Consider the following 17,319-nt stretch of genomic DNA (forward strand, 5'->3'; position numbering starts at 1 on the left):
GTCACCCCTATCGAATCGTACCTTGGCGACATCGAGTGCATGAATTTCGGATACACGTGCTGCCGTGGCAAAGGAGAGGAGAAATGCTGTTTTCCAAGTCACATGCCGGAACGAAGCACTATGCAAGGGTTCATACGGAGCTTCCGTAAGTGATTGCAACACTAGGGAAAGATCCCAGGCCGGTGCCCGAAGGCGGCCCTTCTTAAGATCGTGCTGTTTGAAACCCTTGATAATACCCCGTATCACCGGCTCTTTGGAGAGACTGGTACCCATAGCAACGTCCCGTACCGTAGCAACGGACGAAACATAGTTGGCAATGGAACCCCCGGAGAGTTTCCGGGTCTCTCGCAAGTGAGACATGAAACGAGCAATATCCTGCACAGATACCTTATCTGGCGAATGAATGTGATATTTACAACACCACTTCGTGAAAATAACCCAACGTGCATTATACACCTTCTGGGTAGAATCACGATGCATACTAACGTATGCCCGAGACGCCCGGCGAGAAAAACCTTTACTCCTCAGACGCTCGGTGACAACATCCACGCGTGCAGATTGAACTGCCCTGCGTTTGGATGAAGCTGACGGGTGTGAGGGTGGATCAAGAGATCCGGTCTCACAGGCAGTGGGAGTGGCGACTGCGTGACCTGGGTCAGCAAGTCGGGGTACCACGATCTGTTCGGCCACATGGGCGCGATCAGTAACATTCGACAGCGAACTCCTCGAAGCCGGCTTAGAATGTGTGGTGTCAACGCTGTCGGCGGGTAAGCATAAGCGTCCAAGCCCGTCCAGTCTAACGCGAGAGCATCGTGATCGATGGCCCTCGGGTCCGGGACTGGTGATACAAACAACAGGAGTTGATTGTTGAACCGTGTTGCGAACAGGTCGACCATCGGACGACCCAAACGTTCGCACAGCCACTGAAACACTACTGGGTTCAGCATCCACTCTGTGGGGCTCGGATCCTGAGGCCTCGATAGAGCATCGGCCAGTACGTTCCGCACACCTGGGATGTGACGGGCGCGTATCTGGCACGGGACACTGTCCACCAGAGCGTAAAACTCGAACGTGAGATCGAGTAGCGAGTGACTGTGGGTTCCCCCCAGTTTGTTCACATAGGACACCACCGTCGTGTTGTCGGTCGCCAGCATGAGCCGGGCGTAGACGAGACGATGCTTCCAGTGATTGACTGCGTTGATCACTGCCTTGAACTCGAGACAATTGATGTGAAGACCTAGTTCGTCTACGCACCACAGCCCCGAGCTCACCTCCCCCTCTAGATGGGCGCCCCAGCCCACTAGAGAGGCGTCTGTATACAGGTTCAACGTGGCCCGGTAGGGCCACATAGAGACTCCTGATAAGACATTGTAAGGGAGCGTCCACCACTCCAGATGCGGTCGGAGCCGATCCGGGAGGGCGACGGTCGCACTGTTCACCTCCGTTGCTAACAACTGGATTAAAAACCGTTGCAGCGGGCGGAATTGGAGACGACCCCGTTCGGTGCAGTCCTGGGCTGATACAAGTAGCCCTAACAGCTGTTCCCAAAAGTGAACAGTCTGTTGCACCGCTAAGACTTTGGCAATCATCGCCTGAATTTTGTGCCACAGGTCTGGGGGGACAAATAGGCGATGGGACACCGTGTTGAACCGACCTCCGATGAACTGCAAGTTCTGAGAAGGGGTTAACTCGCTCTTGGGGAGATTGACAATCCACCCCAATTGCTCCAAGAGCCGACGTGCGAAAACGAGATGGCGTGACAGGGTGTCCGTCATTCGATTTGCTACTAGCGAGTCGTCCAGGTACGCGAAGTACCGGACACCCCTCCGGTGGAGGAACCCCACTATGGGGGTGGTTAACCGGGTGAACAGCCAGGGAGCGGATGAAAGACCGAATGGGAGTACAACCCACTCGTAGTGCCTGCCTTGAAAGACAAACCTGAGATACTTGTGATGATCCGAGTGAATCGGAACATGCAGATAAGCATCCTTCAGGTCGATCGAAGCTAGCCAGTCGGCCGGCATGATCAGTGCTTTCAGGTCCGTCAAGCTCAACATTCTGAACTTGCGCAGGTAGAACTCGTTGAACGATTTCAAGTTGTGAATCATTCTGAGTTCGGCACTGTCCTTCTTGGGAACGAGAAATATCCTGGAGTAAAACCCCGGTGTTATTTCTGGTAGAGCTAACTCCCGAACTGCCCTCTTCTCCACCAACCTGCCGATGGCATCGGCGAGGAAGGGAAGATCGGTTTCCGAATAGAAACCTGCCGACGGGGCAACGGTGAGCGGCGGATTCGCTTTGAGATCGAGCCGATAGCCGTACCGAATCGTGTTGACCACCCACGGGTCGTCGAACACTTGTTCCCAATTCTCCCAATAAGTCTGGAGTCTGGCTCCCACTGGGGAAAGAGAGGGGGGCCGGACGGGCTGCGGCAGGCGCAACTGTCCAGGGCCAAGTGACTCGGGTTCGCCTACGGGCCAACCGAAGTTGGCGCTGTCGGCATACGAACCCCTCCAATGAGAGTCACCTGGAGGGGCCCTTGCCGTCCTTAGACGACTTGGGCTTCCCCCAGTTCCCCTTCTTCCCGCGAAAGGGCTGCTGAGAACCCTTACCGGAGCCCTCAGAGCGGGGCTTCTTCCTGGAGGAAGAAGGACCCGACCCCTTAGGCCTGCCGGACGCAGCATCCTGGGGCGCGCTCCGCTTCGGAGCGGCACCCAGGCGCCTATGCAAGGACCCCACAAGATCCAGTGTGTGCCGAGAGGCATCGGCAGACACAGCGGCCTGTTGTTCCTTCAGAACCCCAGGGATCTTGTTATTAAACAGGGTCCGAGCAGACCAAGGCTGCGAAAGGAGCACCTCCTGATTGGCAGCGTCCAACCCTGAAGCAGCCAGATACGACTGGCGCCGAAGAAAATGGCACGTGCCGGAAACAAAGGCCGAAGCCCCGGCAACGTACTCCAGGGAAGCATTCAAACCGAGCAAGCAGTTGTAAATGCGCTGGTCTCGGTCCGTAGGAGAACCTTCGACCAGACTGGCCGCTGCAGCCAGGTATGTGTCTCCGTGAGACAATGCCAGCATGGAGTGTTGAGCGAGGGTGTCCAGCTGTTGCAAGGTACCTTGTGGTACCGTGGCAACCGGTGGGGCACGGACCCCCAAACGCTCCACATGGGCTTCCGCAGAAGGACCAGCCTCGGGAAAGGCAAGGTCATGTACTGGGAAAGACCCTTTTCTCCACGACGGGGGAGGTAACGGGAGACCCCGACCGGAGGCAGCCGTGAAGGCCTTCTCCAAAGAAGGCTTAATCCCGCGCAGCAAGGTTGATGCCGGGAAAGCCTTGTCGGACGTCTCGTCGTATACCTCGGAGGAACCCACGGAACCGTGGATTCCCCGCGGTATCGGCAGGGGCTTTGGCATGTCCTCGAAGAGGTCATACACCATGGCCACGCGGTCCTTAACCGATAGCGGAACCAACGGTTCGGGGGAAGGACCGGTAACCACGGCAGCCGCCGCCGTACCGGTGGACCCCGCGTCCGAACCCGCGGCCACCGAAGAGGCCGGGGACGGAACAGCCAGCGGCCTATCTTGCGATAAGGCCGCCAGCTTGGAGTCCACAAGTTTCGACAACAATGCGGCGACGGAATCCCCAGACAGCCCAAGGGCCGCAAGGGGATCCGCCGCAGCCGAGGAGGTGGTACCCGCACGGGGACCCCGACCGGACGAACCGGCCACCACAGGGGTGGAGACGGACTGTACGTACAGCCGGTACCGCTCAAACTCAGCAGGCCCCAGACCTTCGCACAGGGTGCACCGGGTGTCCCCGCAAGGAACCCTGCACCGCGGGCAACGATCGTGGGGATCCCGGGACGACAAAAACTTTCTGCACACCCCACAACTCCGAGGAGCAGGGGTAGAGGGGGTGGATACTGGGGACATATCCATGTCAGACATTGATTGTTTGCTATAAACAAAGAACAAAACATGGTTACAACGCACGCACCACAATGATTCACAAACGAGCATTTTCACAAGAAAATAAACGAGCAATGTGAACATATAACATACACATATAACTTTTATTAAAGAAATAAGTTATGTTAACCCCCAAAACATACAAAAACAGGGGAAACGTAAAACACAACGTGCATACGCGAACCCCGCAAGTATATAGAAAAAAGGGCGGGAAAATTATAACCAAGCGTAGCTACCGCAACGCCCCATAAAAGCACAGTTTATTAGAGAATAAACTATAATAAATATCACCAAATCTTCAGGAACGCTTCAGCAGGAGAAAACACGTCTTACTTAGCAGACGAAAGAGACAAGAGTGAAGGGTGTCACATGGCAGCTAGGTGGCTACGCACGTGCTGCATAAGGCAATTGAGATCTCTGTGGTAGATTTCGCTATAGCAGCAGTTGTGGGAAACAACAGCCTCGGTATAACAGTGGTAACGTATTACTTAATGTAATTAACCAATAAAAGACGTATTTGACCCTTCATTCATGTGCAGTCAAAACAAGTTGGTTACTTTCGTTTACAAAATAATTTATATTGTTAGCTTTAATATTACATAGTTTTATATTCAACGCTGAAGGCTGTCAACATCTTACTGGGGATTAGTGAACAATATCAGTGTGCAGTATTGTGTCGGTGAACAACATCAGTGTGCAGTATTGTGTCGGTGAACAACATCAGTGTGCAGTATTGTGTCGGTGAACAGTAATGCAAATAGAAACAAGAGTTACCTCCTCCTGAAGACCAGTCTCCAGCTGCAGAGTCACAGAGTCCGGGGACTTGATCAGAGTCTGCAAGAAAACAGTGGGTGAGTGCGTTGGATTTCAAACGACTTTCCAAAAATCTCACGGCTGGGAACACCAGAAATGGGCTTCACACATTGTACCCTTGTGGGAAATCGGACCCAGGCCTTCAGCATGACGAACAAACGCTTTAACTACTAGAGTACCCCCAAGCCTAGCAAGGAAACTGTCTCAAATCAGTACAACTCAAACTGCACCTGGTGAGAGGGTAGTTCGACGTCCATGTGAGTGTGGTGTTTACCGCAGCACTGTTTAACGAGGTGATGTGAAATGGGGTTTAACGTCGCGTTCAAGATTATTGCACTTATATAGCGACGTGCATGTACGTGTGTGCGTTTGTGTGGCTGCTTGTACTAGTCCGGACTGATGCCGATTTATAGTGCTAGTCCACTGAGAAACCATGCCGCAGTTTAACATGAATACCCCACTCAGACACGGTACACTGACTCCGAGCCGACCAGTCCTTGTTTTAGCCCCTTAATGCTGAGCACCAGACAGGGTTTCGACAAGTACCATCTTTTAACGTCTTTTGGTATGACGTGACTGGGGATCGAACCCCGTACCTCTACCTGGTACCGTCCGGGCGGACGCTCTACCATTAGACCATGGAGGTGGTCCACTGTTTAACGAATGACTGGTAGAGTGGAAAAGGGGAGGGGGTTGTTGTATTTGTGTGTGGAAGAAGTGAGTGAGTGAGTATGGTTTTACGCCACTTTTAGCAATATTTCTGCAATATCACAGCAAGGGACACCAGAAATTGTACCCATTGTACCCATGTCAAGAATCGAACCCAGGGTCTTCGGCGTGACAAGCGAACACTTTAACCACAAGGCTACCCCAATGCCCAGTTTGTGGAAGAATGGGTGGGTGAATGAGTGAATGGGTTGGAGGGTTGGAGGGTTGGAGGGTTGGGGAAAAGATTGGTGCAGAGACAAGACTTGACACTATATTTCACAGTGTGATCATCATTCAATGAAGAAGTTGGACCCAATCAGCCATTTCACAGCTGAGAGTTTGGGAGGCCGCACAGGCTCCACAGCCAAGATGACCAACCTATGTCCATCTTAGACAGGACATACAACAAGCATCTGTATTGGGAACCTTTCTTTCTCAGAGGATGAATCAAGATGCGATTCATCACATACTTGAGGACAGATGTCAAAGAAATCATCCTGAAGTTTCCCCTCATTCAGATACACATAACATATGCTTCCGCGTGTGATTAAATATGTAATTGAGAAATCAGAGAATATGCTGATTCTGGAAGCAGCCGCCAGGAGAGCGAAAGGTTCGATCCCCAGCCATGTCATACCAAAAGACATTAAAAGAATGGCACTTGTTACCCTGCCTGGCGCTCGACATTAAGGGGCTAAAACATGGAATGGTCGGCTCGGAGTCAGTATACTGTGTCTGAGTGGGGTATTCATGTTAAACTGCGGCATGTTATCTCAGTGAGCTAACACTATAAATCGGCATCAGTCCGGACTAGTACAAGCAGCCACACAAACGCACACACGTACATGCACGTCGCTATATAAGTGCAATAATCTTGGACGTGACGTTAAACCCCATTTCACCTCACCTCATATTTAGATCTATGCATCCACAGATCCACAGAATGGCACTTGTTACCCTGCCTGGCGCTCAACATTAAGGGGCTAAAACATGGAATGGTCGGCTCGGAGTCAGTATACTGTGTCTGAATGGGGTATTCTCATTGAATCTCACTGAGTTAGCACTATAAACCGGCATCAGTCCAGACTAGTACAAGCAGCCACATCCGCCCACCCACTTGAACTTGACATCCAGTTCGTAAACTGGATGTGCAGATTTCGGTTGACTGAAGGATTTGCAAGGCATTGTGTACCATCAACTTTGCGTCAACAGATATTTTTCAAATCTTTTTATATTTTCAATCAAGCTGCTCACATGATTTGATACACTTCTCGAAGTATGACCCGTTTTATTACAATATACATCTAGATTATCGATCAGATCATCTTCACTGGGAGTCGCCATTTTGTTTGAAGCAAATGCAAGTGATATGAGAGGTTGGTTGGTTGGTCGGTTGGTTGGCTGGTTGGCTGGTTTGTTGTTTAATGCCACACTCAGCAATATTCCCGCTATATGACGGCGGTCTGTAAATGACCAAGTCTGGATCAGACAATCCAGTGATTAATATCATGAGTATCGATCCACGCAATTGGGATGGAGGAAATGCACCAACCAAGTCAGCGAGCCTGACCACCCAATCCCGTTAGTCACCTATTACGACAAGCATAGTCGTCGTTTACGGCAAGCATGGGTTGCTGAAGACCTATTCTACCCCAGATCTTCACGGGAATAAGATTGGTCAATAAGAGGGACATACAATGGACATAACTCGCAATAGCCACTGGTGGCACTACGATCAAACCCAGAAATTCGACAAGGGTGGAAACTGGACTCTTACAGTCAGTTAACTCCCTTGCCTCGGGAAGATACATGATGTTCACAGCTGCAGAGTGTACTCACGTCTGTGTACTTGACCACTTCATACACGAGACCCACATAGGACTGGAAGTGCTCGGCCCTGCTGCTCTTCTCTGCAACAAAGCAATACAATGTATCAAGATTACCGTCACTCTGACGCTAAGGACCATGTACCATGTTAACATCGAGATACGAAGTGTGCCACACAGCAGTGTGCCAGGGTGGGAGTGTTACACGTGTAACTACCTGGATTTAATGTTGCCAGGGTGGGAGTGTTACACGTGTACCTACCTGGGTTCAATGTTGCCAGGGTGGGGGTGTTACGCGTGTACCTACCTGGGTTCAATGTTGCCAGGGTGTTGAGGGCCTTGTAGAAGTTGGCTCGGAGGCACTGCTTGACTGCGTTGTTGGGCTGGTTTGCCAACACCTCACACTGTGAACATATACAAGTAACTCAAAGATCACAAAGTCTCTGTTACTCAGATACAATCCTCTCTCTGTGTAGATCTGAGGGTCCACAGAAGGTCGTGTCACTCTAAACGAAGGATACTTCCTGGTTGGCTGATAAAAGAGTGGGCGGGGCATTATTGTGTTGGACATGTCACTGATTTCGTATGTTGTTCCCGTTTTTTGGGGGCGAATTAGGGCGGGGACGGGTAACTCGGGTCGGGTGGGTAGGACCCGGGTACCCACAGGACTACCTGGACCTGTTGTTAGTCACATGATTATATTGTTTAATCTACAACTCTATGGTTACACTATAAGTAACAAATGTTCATGTTTCTTTCTGACTATGCACGCATTCTTCCTGACTTTATATGTTTGCACAAAGGTCAACATCAGTGGATGCATGACCAGATCAGTTTATACGTGTATCTAAATACATTGAGACAGGAGTACAGTCAAACGTTTCCCAATCGGACATTTTGTACCTATCTCTTGAGACCTACAGGGGGTACCCGGATAGGGTTGGGTAATAAGGGGGTGGGTACCCGAGTAGTAAATTTGGACTCATCCCAGCGCTAGTGTGAATAATTAAATAAGCAGTCTGTGAAGTTATTGTTGACTGGTATTCATAAAACTTGACTTCAACATGTCTTTTCATTTATTGAGGAATAAACATAATAAAGGTGCAAATCTGTGTAATCCGACAAAAAACATTTGAATCAATTCTGAATCAGATCTCATCACAACCGTTTTCTAGCAGTAGGGGAAATAAATCTTCATTCATGAAATAGTGTTTGCAAAGTTAAAATTAAAACTGATTTAAGTATTCTTCAAACTTATTGCTCTCCACCGATAGACGACTGTTAGCATTAAGTGTGTGTCAGATTTACCTGAGGTAAAGAGTTGTTTGGACAGGTAACTGTGAAGAAGGATCGCGCCAACAGGAACTGTAGAACAGACAGCCGCCACTTGGGGTCCTTGACCTTGGGTGACGTCAACATGGAGCAGAACTGACTCACAGCCAGCTTCTCCTGACCACCCGGGAACCTGGACAGTGAGTGAGTGAGTGAGTGAGTGAGTGAGTGAGTGAGTGAGTGAGTGAGTGAGTGAATCGGGAGATAAACATTATGTGTCTTCATGTTTACGGGTGTTATTGAGTATTTGATGCCTGGAAATTTCATGTGGAACATTTTTTCTCTTGTGACCTTGACCTTTGACCTTGCTGCATATGCCAAAAGAATTCCCAGGGCTGACAGAATAAGAAAATTTCCTCAAAGGTGACCTTGAATACATTCTGACGTTTGATGTGTTAGGATTTCTGATAAACATGCAAATATGCAGCAACCATGCCTCAGAAACTGACAATGATGTAACCATGTTTCACAAAAAGCTGAACGTTCTTTTCATAGCAGGGACCCACCTTATATAAGGAACATACAAAGCTTTTAATGATAATGGCAATGAAACTTTTGCAGTAACACAATCTTGTGACCTTGACCTTTGACTTTTTCATGACATGCCAAAAGAATTCCTGAGGGCCATTTGGAAGAAGTCCATGGAAAAGATGAGATGAGTTGGGCTAAATCTTGCATTCAAGATTATTGCATTTATAGGGCAACATGCATGCATGCTTGCACTTGTCGAACTAATTCCCGTTTTATAGTGCTAGCCCAATGACACATGCTGCAGTTTAACATGAATACCCCACTTAGACACAGTATACCACAGAGGTGATCTAGTCCACGGAAGAATAATCTCCAACGTCAATAATCCTTGTGTAAGTCATTAGAAAAATCATTGTGTCTTTACTGCGAATGAAGTCATTACTGCACAATCAGCTCTGTCAAGCCTGACTTGAGCAGATACTCACGTTCTGTCTGTGCCGTTGATATAAGCCATGAGAGACGCTGCATATTGTTTCACTGCCTCTTCGGATATCTGTAACAATAGAGAAGCTACAACCAATACTAGGTGTGTCACGATTCACAGATGCACCGATGCATATTTTGTTTCTTAGCTGTTCATAAAACAAATTCAGAAATAACAGCAGGGAAAACAAGAAATAGGCTTCAAAACATTGTACCCCATCTTCCCGAGGCAAAGGAGTTACTGACTATAAAAGTCCAGTTTCCACCCTAGCCGAACTAGGCTGGTATTATGGAGTTACATTTTGGCTGGACTAACGAGTCGATGCATAGGCGAAGATTAGAAAGGACATAACTGGTAATAGCCACTGGTGGCGCTACGATCCAGCCCAGTAATTCCAGCCTAGTTCGGCAAGGGTGGAAACTGGACTTTTCAAAGTCAGTTAACTCTCTTGCCTCGGGAAGATGATTGTACCCTTGTTAGGAGTAGAAGCCAGGGCCTCCGCATGAAAAGTGAGAAGTGAGAATAATTGGGACAATCCGAGGTATGGGAAGGGGGGTGCCGGTAACATTGTCATAGTTGAGAACATGGTAGGGTGTACTGGTAACATTGTCAGTGTTCATAAGGGAGCTGTGGTCTGTTCACAAAGGCTGACATAGGTGGGAGGGAACTGACCTTGTGTAGGATGGCGGACACTGTGTGGGTACTGGTCACGTTGTCAAAGTTGAGGCTGCCCGGGGCCCTGGTGAAACATTCGAGTACAGCCGTGTCCATGTCTGAGTCTCCTGCTCCCAACTTGCTCAGTAGGCTTCCGACCTGCACAGACCGTTACATCTTTACATACACCATGTTACACCATCATATACACCATGTTATACCATCATATACAACATGTTACACCATCGTATACACCATGTTACACCATCGTATACACCATGTTACACCATCGTATACACCATGTTACACCATCGTATACACCATGTTACACCATCATATACACCATCGATTACACCATGTTATACCATGTTACACCATCATCTAGAACATATTACACCATCGTATACACCATGTTACACCATTGAAAACAACATGTTACACCATCATATACATGTTACACATTCAAATACAACATGTTACACCATCGTATACACCATGTTACACCATCGTATACATGTTACACCATCGCATACAACACGTTACACCATCGAAAACACTATGTTACTCCATAGTATATACCATGTTACACCATCGAATACACCATCGAATACACCATGTTACACCATCGTATACAACATGTTACACCATCGAATACACCATCGTATACAACATGTTACACCATCGTATACAACATGTTACACAATCGTAGTCATGTTACACAATCTCATACAACATGTTACGCTATCATTTACATTTGTTACATCAGGTCTTTGTACAGGTCTACTGATCTATTCACTACAGCCTACTTGCAGGTTTGTTTATTTGTTGTTTAACGCAGCACTCAGCAATATTCAAGCTATATGACGACGGTCTGTTAATAATCGTGTCTGGACCACACAATCCAGTGACTGACATCATGAGCATCGATCCACGCAATTAGGATACGATGACATGCATCAACCAAGTCAGCGAGTCTGACCACCCGATCCCGTTAAATGCCTCCTACGACAAGCATAGTCACCTTTTACGGCAAGCATGGGTTGCTGAAGACCTATTCTACCCTGGATCTTCAGGGGTCCACTGGCAGGTCTTTCTACAGGTCTATGGTCTACTGATCTACTGTCTACTGATCTACTAACAACGGTCTATTGATCTATTGTCTACTGATGTACTAACTACGGTCTACTAATCTACTGTCCATGGTGCTACTCACAATGCTGTGACATGTTGTGTGGGCAGTGCTGTCTTTTCGGGGCAAGTTGAAGACCAACATGTTCATAATAGCTGGGCTTAAGGTCTTCCGCAACTGAAAAATAGATGTCTTTGTTAAATTATCTACAACATACTACAATGTATTGGGTACATCCAAATACCTTGGTCTCTATCTGGTCAAGGCAACACAAGCGATCCAACAGAGACATGTACCTTAGCTGCCGAGGCTTAAAGTTGCCTCTTTAAGCACACAGCTATGCTCATATGTTTGACGACTGCATAGTTTCAGGCTGTCCTCTCACACATCACTACAGCATCACTTGGTGATCAGTCCTTCATCAAGGAGCACTAACTCTACAGTCTGTCTGTCTGTCCTTCACTCATAGCCTAGACTACAGCATCACTTGGTGATCAGTTCTCCATCAAGGAGCACTAACTCTACAGTCTGTCAGTCTGTCTGTCTGTCTGTCTGTCTGTCTGTCTGTCTGACCTGCACTACAGCATCACTTGGTGAAGCCGTCCTCTCTCAAAGAGCACTATCCCTACAGTCTGTCTGTCTGTCGGTCTGTCCTGCACTCACAGGCTGAATTACAGCATCACGCTGGGCTGTCCTCTCTGTCTGTCTCACCTGTGCTGGGTCGGTGATGCTGGGCACCATCTTGAGGTACAGGTGGAGACCCAGGTACTTGTGGCTGTGGCTGCCCTCCAGGAGCTTCACTGCAACCAAACAACACCAAACACCATCAGTACTGGCAGACAGATCTCCATTGCGGGTACCTGAGATATACACTGGGGGAGGGCAGGACGGAGTTCCAGAGAGTGTACGAGCTTAAGAGTAAGACAAGTTCTATGGATGGTCAACTTCTTTATTACAATTAGTGCGACGTTTCGGTGTAGATCCTAACACCTTTATCAAGCAAGTGAAAAAAGCTGTTAGAATCTACACCGAAACGTCTTACTAATTGTAATAAAGAAGTTGTTCATCCATAGAACTTGTCTTTCTTCATCACACCAACTTCTAAATGCCACTGAATGGAGTTTGAGAGTGCAAGAGACTGCATTAAGCACAAGAGTGTGCATGAGTAATCAAGTGCATAAGGGCAAGAGTGCATAAGCGAAAGCGTGCATGAGTTAGGACAAGAGTGAGTGAGTATGGTTTTACGCCGGGGGACACCAGAAATGGGCTCACTCATTGTACCCATGTCGGTAATCGAACCCGGTTCTTCGGCGTGACGAGCTAACGCTTTAACCACTAGGCTACCCGACCGCCCCATTAGGACAAGAGAGTGTGTGATTATGTGAGGATGATTATAGCTTTACATTCCATTATCAATTTAACAATTATTCACAGGAAGTGTCAGTGATTGAGAGAATGTTGCATAATGTTGCATCAATACTTTGAATATAGCCTATAGATAACGAAGTATTGGCCAAAGTAGTTACTAACATCAGTACAATGCTGCACTTATGCCACGTAACACAGTCAGCCAGGACACACATTGTGACCATCCAATCCTCATTTTAATCGGGTTTCTCAGCGGTATGGAGTTAAGACTTATTCTGACCCGGATTCAGGTGTTTAGCCAGGGGCTATTAGGATGACCTTCTGATTGGGCTTGTACACCACGAGACCGAGGATACGTGAGGCTCGGTGTACGTGACACTTCTCCTCTACCCTCTACTTACAGACCACTTGGTTGAAGAATCCCACAACGTCATGGCCGCTAGCTGCAAGGTCGTCTACAATGACGTCAACGATGCTGTGTATAACAGGATGATTTTCGGCAGATTTCTGAAAGAGAATAAAAAGAAACCTGTTAATCTTGGGAGTACTCTTAAAATATGTCTACAATGAGCCCCTGTTATCCACAGAGCACTGTTATAATACGTCTACAGTGAGCCCCTGTTATCCAGACAGCACTGTTATAATATGTCTACAGTGAGCCCCTGTTATCCAGACAGCACTGTTATAATAAGTCTACAGTGAGCCCGTTATCCAGACAGCACTGTTATAATATGTCTACAGTGAGCCCCTGTTATCCAGACAGCACTGTTATAATAAGTCTACAGTGAGCCCGTCATCCAGACAGCACTGTTATAATAAGTCTACAGTGAGCCTGTTATCCAGACAGCACTGTTATAATATGTCTACAGTGAGCCCGTTATCCAGACAGCACTGTTATAATACATCTACAGTGAGCCCGTTATCCAGACAGCACTGTTATAATATGTCTACATTGAACCCCTGTTATCCAGACAGCACTGTTATAATGTCTGAAGTCAGCCCGTGTTATCCAGAAAACACTGTTATAATACGTCTACAATGAGCCCCTGTTATCCAGACAGCACTGTTATAATATGTCTACAGTGAGCCCGTTATCCAGACAGCACTGTTATAATAAGTCTACATTGAACCCCTGTTATCCACACAGCACTGTTACATTGGGTCTACAGTGAACCCCTTTTATCCAGATGGCTGTTACAAGACTGGAGTGAACTTGTTATCCAGACAGCACTGTTACCACAAGATGGCTGAAAACTGGAACATCTTGTTGGCCAAAAACATTTACCAAGACATTCAAGGTTGTTCACAGCACAGCAGGGATGTCATGAAATGCTTGGTTCCACCATTTTCTTATCTAATGGGGATCTATCAGACGGCAACATGTATTCATTCTCGGGTTGAACAATATATTGTTTGTTGTTAAACACTGCAGTCAGCAATATTTCAGCTAAATGATGGCAGACTGTAAATAATATTCAGTATGGACCAGAAAAATCCAGTGGCTAAACTTGTGAGCAACGATCCATGTCGTCAGGGTATGATTGGTTGGTTGGTTGGTTGGTTTGTTGTTTAACGCCACACTCAGCAATATTACAGATATATGACGGCAGTCTGTAAATAACTGAGTCTGGACCAGAAAATCCAATGATTGATATTATGAGCATCGATACACGCAATTTGGATCAATGACATGCATCAACCAAGTCAGCGAGCCTTACCACCTGATCCTGTTAGTCGCCTTTTACGACAAGCATGGGTTGCTGAAGACCTATTCTACCCTGGAATCTTCACGGGTCTCAGGGTTCGATGACAGGCCATCAAGGCACCTAAACGCCTCAGGTGGTCAGACTTGGTGAGCAACAATCCATGTCCTCAGGGTATGATGACAGGCCATCAACTAAGTCACCAAATCTGACCACCTGATGCATATGGGTGCCTCCTTCAACCACTTCTAACCCGTAATCCCCAAGAGGGTGTTGTCTAATAAAGCTCAACAAAGGTCCTTATAGCCAGGGATGAGTGACCGGCATACACAATTCTCACCTGCAACACCTGTAGCATGTTGGCATAGTTCTTCTCCCCGAATAACTTCATGCTTCCCCAATGTTTAGTCATAAAAGCCTTGTTCAGTTTCTTCTGTAACAGCAAAAGAATGCATCACAAGACAGGATAAGACACAGACACACAGAGAGACAAAGAGACACAGACAGACAGGCAGACAGACACACAGGTATAGACACACACACACACACACACACACAAACACATTTGCACACAGAGGCACGCACAGAGGCACGCACAGACACACAGACACATCTGAAGCCTTTACGCATAGGTATGGTGCTGACAAGTAATGATCATAACCAGGCTAATTCAGATTTGAACTAGGATCATAAGATCCTTTCACACCTAAGGGAGGCAACTCTGCAAAGCATCTTCGATTGATTCGGACTCCCCTTATGATACAGCTACAGTGAATAATCTATTCCAGCCTGTATAATCAACTCACTATTAAAACAAACACACAAAGCCATGCTGGTACTTTTCTGCAATTCCTGCGTCGTCACCCAATGCTTACCTTGTGGACCTTGGCTGACCAGTAGACGAGGAGGAGAGTGTTAGGTGAGCAGTCGTCCCAGCCCAGCACCAGATCCGCCTCCAGGTGCGGCCACACCTGCGCTGTGAACACTTCACCTGAAACCTGAAACATGCAGGTGTTAAGTCAGCTTTGAACAATCTTAATGAACATTACTTAACATCACTATCAGCAATATTCCAGTTATATCACACTGTCTGTAAATAACAGTGATTTGAGTTTAGCTCTGCTTTGAAGAGCATTCCAGTCTTGTCACTGTGTGCTTGATGGCAGGAAACCCACAGAGATGCACGTCTTAGACTTAGTCCTTAACACTTCGGTAAAACCCACAAGTATGGATATGGTGCTGACAAACCCAGAAACATAATCAGCGTGAATCTGAGATTCAAACCCATGATCACAGGTCTGTGGCATGCCAAATTGTGGCATCATAGTAAACTGGGATGTGAATGGTCAAAAAATGGTCAATTTCTACTAGTTCTTATGATACCTATTGGGCAGTTTGGCAAGGACTACAGGACTAGTGCCAATTTCTAACGCTGGTGTTCACTGATGGACCGAAATGTTACATCACAAGTTAAACACTGTGTGAATCACTCAATGAAGTAAGCAATGTTAAGAAGTCAGGAAGTTATATGCGTGGTCACCTTGGCAACGAGAGAGACCAGTCCCTGATAGCAGATGGGCTGGAGGTAGCTCTTCTGTGTGGAGATGTGTCGCAGATTTTCAACCACCTCCGACACCAGACCGGGCTCACTCTGGAACATGGGCATATACACAAACACTGCAGTCAGAACATCAGATCTTAGACTTGCCACAACAAGGTCACTTCCATCTATTGTTTTACAGATACTTCTAGGCCAGAATGCCAAGATAAAGGAAGAAAATCTCAAAGCAGTGTATAACTTGTCACAGAAGGTCAGCGTCAATTCATAATTCACTCAAATGAAATGTGTCTGTTTGTTGTTTAACGCCGCCCTCAGCAATATTCCAGCTATATGATTGTAGTCTGGAAGTAATCAAGTCTGGATCAGACAATCCAGTGATTGACATCATGAGCATCAATCCGCGCTATTGGGATACGATGACATGCATCTACCAAGTCAGTGAGCCTGACCACCCAATCATGTTGGTCGCTCTTTAGACAAGCATAGTCGCCTTTTACGACAAGCATGGTTTCTGACCTGGATCTTCACGGGTGCAATTGAAAAGGGAAATACTTTGTCTTAAACCAAAACTTTCAGAATAGACATACAATTAACTTTTCAGATTTTTTCCAAAAGTTAAATATTGATCAATATTGTGTTGATGCGCTGAACGATGTTCGGACACCCCTTTCCGTACTACCCCATGTTCTGCCAGTGCTACACTGTACAGTGACCCGTGCCACACCAACCTGAAACAGCTTCCCAGACTGGATGATAGCCAGGAACCCGAAGGCCTTGCCCATGTACACTGCACCAGCTTCCTGTGAAGGTGAAGGTCACATTTAAACAAATGATGCAGTCTAATAATATGCTGTCATTATTCAAGTTGTTGAGGTTAGTCATTTTTACCTTGCGACTCACACTGTCACTTTCACCACTTGAATTCTTACTGTCGACTGTGTGACTTACATTCTTACTGTCGACTGTGTGACTTACATTCTTACTGTCGACTGTGTGACTTACATTCTTACTGTCGACTGTGTGACTTACATTCTTACTGTCATGCTGTGTGACCACCAGGTGCTTGTCAATCCCCTCCAACACCAACTGTCCAGTGACCACTTCGAATACTCGCAGGATCTGACACACAAAAAATGAAATTCATAATTTCGCAATTCCTCAGTATTTATGAACATAAAAACTTTTTTTTTCTCAAACTTCACTAATTTGCCTGCCAAGGGAACTTAGATTGGAATTTTAGGGAAATCTATGTATCACAACTGTACACGCCATCAGTACTAACACTGTCTTGTACACTATGA

The 17,319-nt window shown here is 47.0% G+C and overlaps 2 protein-coding genes across 2 annotated transcripts in view; both read right to left on the reverse strand.

Annotated features, from left to right (window-relative positions):
* LOC139472407 (uncharacterized) overlaps positions 1-17,319 on the reverse strand; it is a 39,019-nt gene that overhangs the window by 20,640 nt on the left and 1,060 nt on the right. Inside the window, exons 3-16 of the mRNA XM_071254883.1 lie at positions 17,048-17,137; positions 16,747-16,818; positions 15,998-16,108; positions 15,333-15,455; positions 14,798-14,890; positions 13,156-13,261; positions 12,098-12,186; positions 11,471-11,563; positions 10,276-10,416; positions 9,605-9,672; positions 8,625-8,781; positions 7,624-7,720; positions 7,330-7,400; positions 4,744-4,803 (exon numbers count right to left, since the gene is read on the reverse strand). Of these exons, the coding sequence (XP_071110984.1) occupies positions 4,744-4,803; positions 7,330-7,400; positions 7,624-7,720; positions 8,625-8,781; positions 9,605-9,672; positions 10,276-10,416; positions 11,471-11,563; positions 12,098-12,186; positions 13,156-13,261; positions 14,798-14,890; positions 15,333-15,455; positions 15,998-16,108; positions 16,747-16,818; positions 17,048-17,137 (1,371 nt within the window). The remainder of the gene's footprint in view (positions 1-4,743; positions 4,804-7,329; positions 7,401-7,623; positions 7,721-8,624; positions 8,782-9,604; positions 9,673-10,275; positions 10,417-11,470; positions 11,564-12,097; positions 12,187-13,155; positions 13,262-14,797; positions 14,891-15,332; positions 15,456-15,997; positions 16,109-16,746; positions 16,819-17,047; positions 17,138-17,319) is intronic.
* Positions 2,100-3,444, reverse strand: LOC139472482 (uncharacterized). The gene has a single exon (XM_071254959.1). The coding sequence runs from the start codon at positions 3,436-3,438 to the stop codon at positions 2,524-2,526; it is 915 nt and encodes a 304-aa protein (XP_071111060.1). The 5' UTR covers positions 3,439-3,444; the 3' UTR covers positions 2,100-2,523.

This window comes from Haliotis cracherodii, unplaced genomic scaffold (assembly GCF_022045235.1).
Source record: "Haliotis cracherodii isolate W230 unplaced genomic scaffold, xgHalCrac1.p SCAF_24, whole genome shotgun sequence".
NCBI lineage: Eukaryota > Metazoa > Mollusca > Gastropoda > Lepetellida > Haliotidae > Haliotis > Haliotis cracherodii.